The sequence below is a fragment of the Phacochoerus africanus genome, chromosome 15 (assembly GCF_016906955.1).
Source record: "Phacochoerus africanus isolate WHEZ1 chromosome 15, ROS_Pafr_v1, whole genome shotgun sequence".
Taxonomy (NCBI): Eukaryota; Metazoa; Chordata; class Mammalia; order Artiodactyla; family Suidae; genus Phacochoerus; species Phacochoerus africanus.
This window is the reverse complement of record NC_062558.1, coordinates 106610933-106616932: the sequence shown is the minus strand read 5'-3', so window position 1 is coordinate 106616932 and position 6000 is coordinate 106610933. Positions and strand designations below refer to the sequence as shown.

At 41.7% G+C, this 6000-nt stretch overlaps 1 protein-coding gene across 1 annotated transcript in view; it reads left to right on the top strand.

Moving 5' to 3' along the window:
* Positions 1-4083: 4083 nt before the first annotated feature.
* The window catches only part of HELLS (helicase, lymphoid specific), a 42737-nt gene continuing 40820 nt past the window's right edge, over positions 4084-6000 (top strand). Inside the window, exons 1-2 of the mRNA XM_047761269.1 lie at positions 4084-4240; positions 4663-4784. Of these exons, the coding sequence (XP_047617225.1) occupies positions 4210-4240; positions 4663-4784 (153 nt within the window). The 5' untranslated portion in view covers positions 4084-4209. The remainder of the gene's footprint in view (positions 4241-4662; positions 4785-6000) is intronic.

The window sequence follows — 6000 nt, the reverse complement described above, 5'->3', positions numbered from 1 at the left end:
AATTTCCCATGTGATATATAGCAGGTTAAGGATCCAGTATTGTCACTGCTATAGTGTGGGTTCAGTCCCTGGCCTGGGAATTTCCATATGCCATGACTGCAGCCAAAAAAAAAAGTAAAAAAAGAAATAGTGGGCTCAACAAAGTACATAGATCTTCTTGTAGCACTACTTCAATATACCTTTAATATTCTAATATTTAATATATTTTACTTGCAAGAAGAGGCTTGAAAGTTTTCTTAAAGCATTTTGGCAGGCAAATCTTTTACCAAGATCAACATTAATAAGAACATGATGCTCAATGGTAAAAAGCTGAAAGCTTGTCCTAAATCAAGAATAAGACAAGGATGCCTACTCTGGCCACTTCTACTTACACAGTAGTGGAAACCCCAGCCACAATAATCAGACAAGAAAAAGAAATAAAAGGCATCCAAATTGTGGAAGGGGGGAAGTACAACTGTCACTATTTGCAGATAACATGTTGCTATACCAAGAACAACTAATGTCTCCACAAAAAAAAAAAAAAAAAAACACTGTTGGAACTAATACATGAATTCAGCAAAGTTGCAGGATACAAGATTAGTATACATAAGTCTATTGTGTTTTCATACATTAATAATGAAATGTTAGCAGAAGTAAAAAAAATTACCCTTTTAAAAATCCCATCAAAAATGATATACTGGGAGTTCCCATAGTGGCGTAGTGAAAATGAATCTGACTATCATCCATGAAGACACAGGTTTGATCCCTAGCCTCACTCAGTGGGTTAAGGATCCAGTGTTGCCATGAGCTGTGGTTTAGGTTGAAGATGCAGGTCAGATCCGGCATTGCTGTGGCTGTGGCGTTAGGCCAGCGGCTATAGCTCTGATTCAGCCTCTAGCCTGAGAACCTCCATATGCCACAGGTGCAGCCCTAAAAAGATTAAAAAGAAAAAAAAAATGAAGTATTGTGAGTTCCCGTTGTGGCTCGCCAGCAACAAACCAACTAGTATCCGTGAGGATACGGGTTCAATCCCTGGCCTTGCTTAGTGGATTAAGATTCAGGCATTGCTGTGAGTTGTGGTTTAGGTCTCAGGTATGGCTCGAATCTGTCTATGCTGTGGCTGTGGCATAGGCCGGCAGCTGCAGCTCCAATTTGACCCCTAGCCTGGCAACTTCGGTGTGGCATGTGTGTGGCTCTAAAAACAAAAAAAATATACAAAATATTTCTATTAGAAAAATTATATAATTAGCTAGAAATTCAAATTATTTCTGGGTCACTCAGAAAGTTCAACACTTCAAAACTGTGTAGAAGAAAATGAACTAGTAGAGGTCAGAAAGAGGAATAATAGGGGAAAAAAGGAATGTGAATGTCACGAGAGTAGGGGGTGAGTAGAGAAAACAAGGGACAAGTTTGTTTCCATAAAGAAGTGATTGACAGTCAGGTGGCAATGAGGTTGAGATGAGGACAGAGAGATATCCATTAAATTTGACCCATGTGTAGTCACTGATTTCCTTAGTTACTTTGGTGTGTGTTCAAGTAATTAAGTACCAGTGGAAAATTCTCAGTAGAAGTTTAAGAAATAGAGAATGGGAAAAATGTATAATCTAAGCTTCCTCTGTAGGCTGCAGGGGGATGCATCCAGAGCATATCATGAGGGAAAGTGGAAAAGATGTCAGATGCAATAGGTTTGTAAATTTGATGTTGGGAATCGGAAAGGGAAGTTCTCTTTTACAGCTCTTGATTTCTTTGTCAGGTAGGCAGGAAGTGGGGCCATCTAAGCAAGAGGGAACAGTGGCTTTTCTTTTTAACTATTTTGTTTTATTTCACTTTTATGATTGGGTGGATGGTGAAGCCATTAACATGAAGAAGATTCTAGAAGAAGACATTTTGTGCCTCATCTGGACGATCTACCTCTGATTTTCTGTGACATATCCCCTTGTCAGCTCAGCTTTCATCATACTGGCCTTCTGATACTCAAACTTCTGATACTCAAGCCTTTGTCTCTTGGCCCTAGCTGTAGGTTCTGCTTGGACTATTTTTCCCTTTGGGCTAGCTGGCTGCTTGACATTTGGTTCTCAGTTTAAATATATGTCACTTTCTCAGATACCGGATTATGCAGTCTAAAGTAACTACCTAGTTTCTCTCACACCACTCTAACATCTGGCAGAGTGCTTCTCACACATGCTTATTTGCCTCAACTCATGTAATGTTAAGTTCCCTATCAATAGGGATCTTGTCTGTCTGGTTCATTGCTGTCCAGCACTTAGATTCCAGAAAAGACATTGAAATGGTGACCATTAAATAAAAGTGGATGAACAAAACTTTTCATAGCCACTCTTAAAGTCTGCACGGTGGCAGAAGTGTCAGAAGACACCCTAGTGCAACTTGTGTCAAATGTGGGCCCAGATGTAAGATGAGATTTCTGTCCTTTGAGAATCTGATGAAATTGCCTTGAATCCTATCCCATGTGTGTTTGGACAAATCTTCCCTATTCCATCTCTAAGGAATTAGAAGGGAAATGTTGGCCTTGAGCTGATCATTGACATCTGTAGAGCAGATACTACCAGGAACAAAGTATTTAGAGAAAAGCAGCAGACGGAGAAGAGATTTTGAGAGGTGAGCCACAACTGTGTTCAAAAGAAGTAACAAGAGGGAGTTCTCATTGTGGCTCAGTGGTAAGGAACCTGACTAGTATCCATGAGTATGTGGGTTAGCTCCCTGACACACTCAGTGGGTTAAGGATCCAGCATTGCTGTGTACTGTGGTATAGATTGCAGATGCAGCTCAGACACCGCATTGCTGTGGCTGTGGTGGAGGCCGGCAGCTGTAGCTCCGATTTGACCCCTAGCCTGGGAACTTCCATATGCTACACGTGCAGCCCTAAAAAGATAAGAAAAAATAAAAGTAACAAGAAAAGGTTTTTCAGTACATTAGGGGGAAACCCTGTGAAAAGCAGTGTGTCAAAGTCAGGGGGAAAGAAATTTTGGAGTAACACTGGTAAAGGCCAAAAATCTTAGTAATGTGAGACTGACGGCTATTGTCTTTGGTTAGAAAGAGTTAGGATTTAAAATTAATTATTAATGAAGGTTATACTTGATCTTAATATTGAACTAGTTTTCAAAAGACCTGGGTTTGGCTACTGTTTTATCACAAAGTGATTGTAGCCTTCTGGGCAAGTTAATTTATCCTCTGTGAGCATCAGTTTTCTCACCTATAATGTGGGAATAAAATCAATCTGCTCTGCTAATCTCAGAGTGCTATGAAGGGTGATGAAGATGGTTATGAAAGATGTGCATTGTAGACGGTTGAATTTTGTACAAATACAATTGGAGTCAGAAATGGAGGAAGCAGGTGGTTCGTCACATGGCAAGTATACCATAAATTCTGAGTTGGAGGGGGGGTGGCACAAGAACTTGTTGAAAGGAACTGCAGATAAGAATGGGTGAAACTGAAGGCTGTAGTGAAATTTAGAGACAAGAAAAGCCCAGCTCCGGACTTCAAACGCCATCTCTAATTATTGCTCTATTGAATTACTGAATCTTACAGCTTTTCTACTGGCTGCTCTGCTCAATTTTTATCACTGCCTTAAGTTCTCCCTTATCTTGAAGTGACTTTTTGAAACTCTACCATAATCTTATCATTTCTTTTTCCCATCCTGCACACAAAAAGAGCTCTCTTCTGGGTCACTTTGGGAAATTTTAACTCAAAATGTGAACTGTGGATGGTGGGCAAGGTTGGCATTTTCACCTGGATACTCGTACAACCTTTCTGCCTAAGGGATCATCGGTTGGTGGGATTTAATCACATCAGACAGCGAGTGAAGGTGCCTTGGAAACTGCTAAGAGCGCTACCAAAGTACTGCATAGTTTGGCACCTTAAATAACGCGACGAAACTGGACCCTCCATGGTGGGCGGTACAGTGCTCGTCAAAGGCTGACTTCTGCAGCAGAACTCAGTTTCCCCAAGACCGAGGTCTAGTTAAACGTCCACGGCAGCCCGGGTAGGTTTGGAAGAAAACCAAACTTCGGCAAATCTCGCGCCCGCGGTGTTCGGGGGCGGGGTGGGGAGCACGAAGTATCGCGAGATGACGGTGTTTTCCCGCGAAGGAGAGCGCGCGTTTTTCTCTCACTGGACGCTTGGCCGGGGAACTTCCAGCGGCCGTGAGGATTTAGCTCGCGGCATTGCAGGCGTTTAGAGGAGGGCACTGGGTATCGCAGTGTGTGTCCTGCCATGCCGGCACAGCAGCCCGCGAGCAGCGGCGGTGAGTGAGAAGAACCTTCCTCTTGGCGCGGGCGGCGGGGTCCGGGGCGGGGGTGGGGGAGCAGCATGGAGACTGCTGCCGAGCTTTGGGGGAGAGCCGACCCCAAACAGTCTGAGGAGGGAAGGACGGGTACCCTTTCTGTGAGGGGTGAGTGGCGGACGCCCAGAATCGCACATATTTGTATAGTACAGGAGATTTTACGTAGAGGAGCTGTGTTTTCTTGAACATCCCCATTTGTAAGCTGGGGTCCAGGCAACTTGTTTGACATTGTGAAGACCTAGCTGAGAAGTGAGGCTGGCGTCGCTGTAGGTCTTCAACTTTTACCTTAAATACACCTGGGAAAGGAAGGAAGCTTCTTTAATTCGGATGTTGAGTGATCGCTTTCTAAAACTGCAATTTAAAGGCCGTGTCCCCTGCCCCAGGGTCCCTAGCTCCAGATATGGTTGAACAAGCGGAGACTGCCGTGATTACTCCAGCCATGCTAGAAGAGGAAGAACAGCTTGAGGCTGCTGGGCTTGAGAGAGAGCGGAAGATGCTAGAAAAGGTAATTTAGACATCAAGTTCTTCGTCCTTAAGTAGTAAACTGATGCTTACTTGGGGCTGTGGTTTGTTTACCAGTTTGGTTTTTTCATCACCTTTAAAACGGGCTTCGTTATATATTTGTATGTTTACCGATGCTATCTTTGAGGAAACCTTTGCACGGGCTTTGAATGGTGCTTCTATCAGATGTAGCCTTTCTTGGTCAATAAAGTGGCCTCATCTCACTTAAGTGAACATTTCAAATTGCTTATTTAGCCATCATAATTCTTCCAAAGTCGGTGGTGAATTCTTTTTAGTGAATTCTTTCGGTGCTTTATTCCAACTAAGTGATCAACTTGCTTTTTCTTTCTTTTCCATTTTTTGGGCTTTTGCTAAGTAAGACCCTTTAGGTTAAAATTTGATGTACCTTCTCAATGACAAGTTATATCGCTTGTGATTTTCTTGTTCAGAGTATTTTGTATATTACTAAAAGTAGTTTTTAACTTCTTGAAAAAATTCAATTCTTAAGTGTATTTTACTCCAGCATTGTCCCACCCTTTTGCTTCATCACTGCCTATGCAAGAATGTGCATAAACAGCTCTTATGTGCTGTTTACTAAGTGATTTTCTTGTAATTATTTAGCCCTCCCAATATCATAGTTATATAGTTACTTTTGATATATTCATGTACATATGATGAAACTGAGGCAATTCGAGGTGGCACACCAGTGAATTCGATTTAAGATTTGGCTGTCTCCAGAGTTCTTGCCCTTAACCCTATACCTCTCTAAGGACAGTAATATTTTATTAACTCCATGTAATTACATAGACTTAAACTGGGGACTAATGCACTCTAAAGACAAGTAATGAATTAGTTGGTTCCCCGCTTTTTTATATCAGCAATAATGATTCTTTTGTTAGCATTGTTAACACCTCATGATCATATACTGAGTCAGTAACTGTTGTGAATGCTGGACATATATTTACTCACTGACCGCCTCAGCTGTTCTATAGATACTATCATTAAACTCATTGTTATTAAACTTACTAGCTTAATTACTAGTATAAACTATTACTTTTATTAACATATTCTATAGCGTAGGTTCTGTTTTGATCTCATTTTACAGATGAGGAAACTGAGGTATCTAGAGGTTGCCTGGGGTCCCACAGCTAGTAAAGGTAGAACAAAGATTGCAGTGTGGCCCATGTGGTTCTAGTATTCACAGTATTAAACCACTTTGT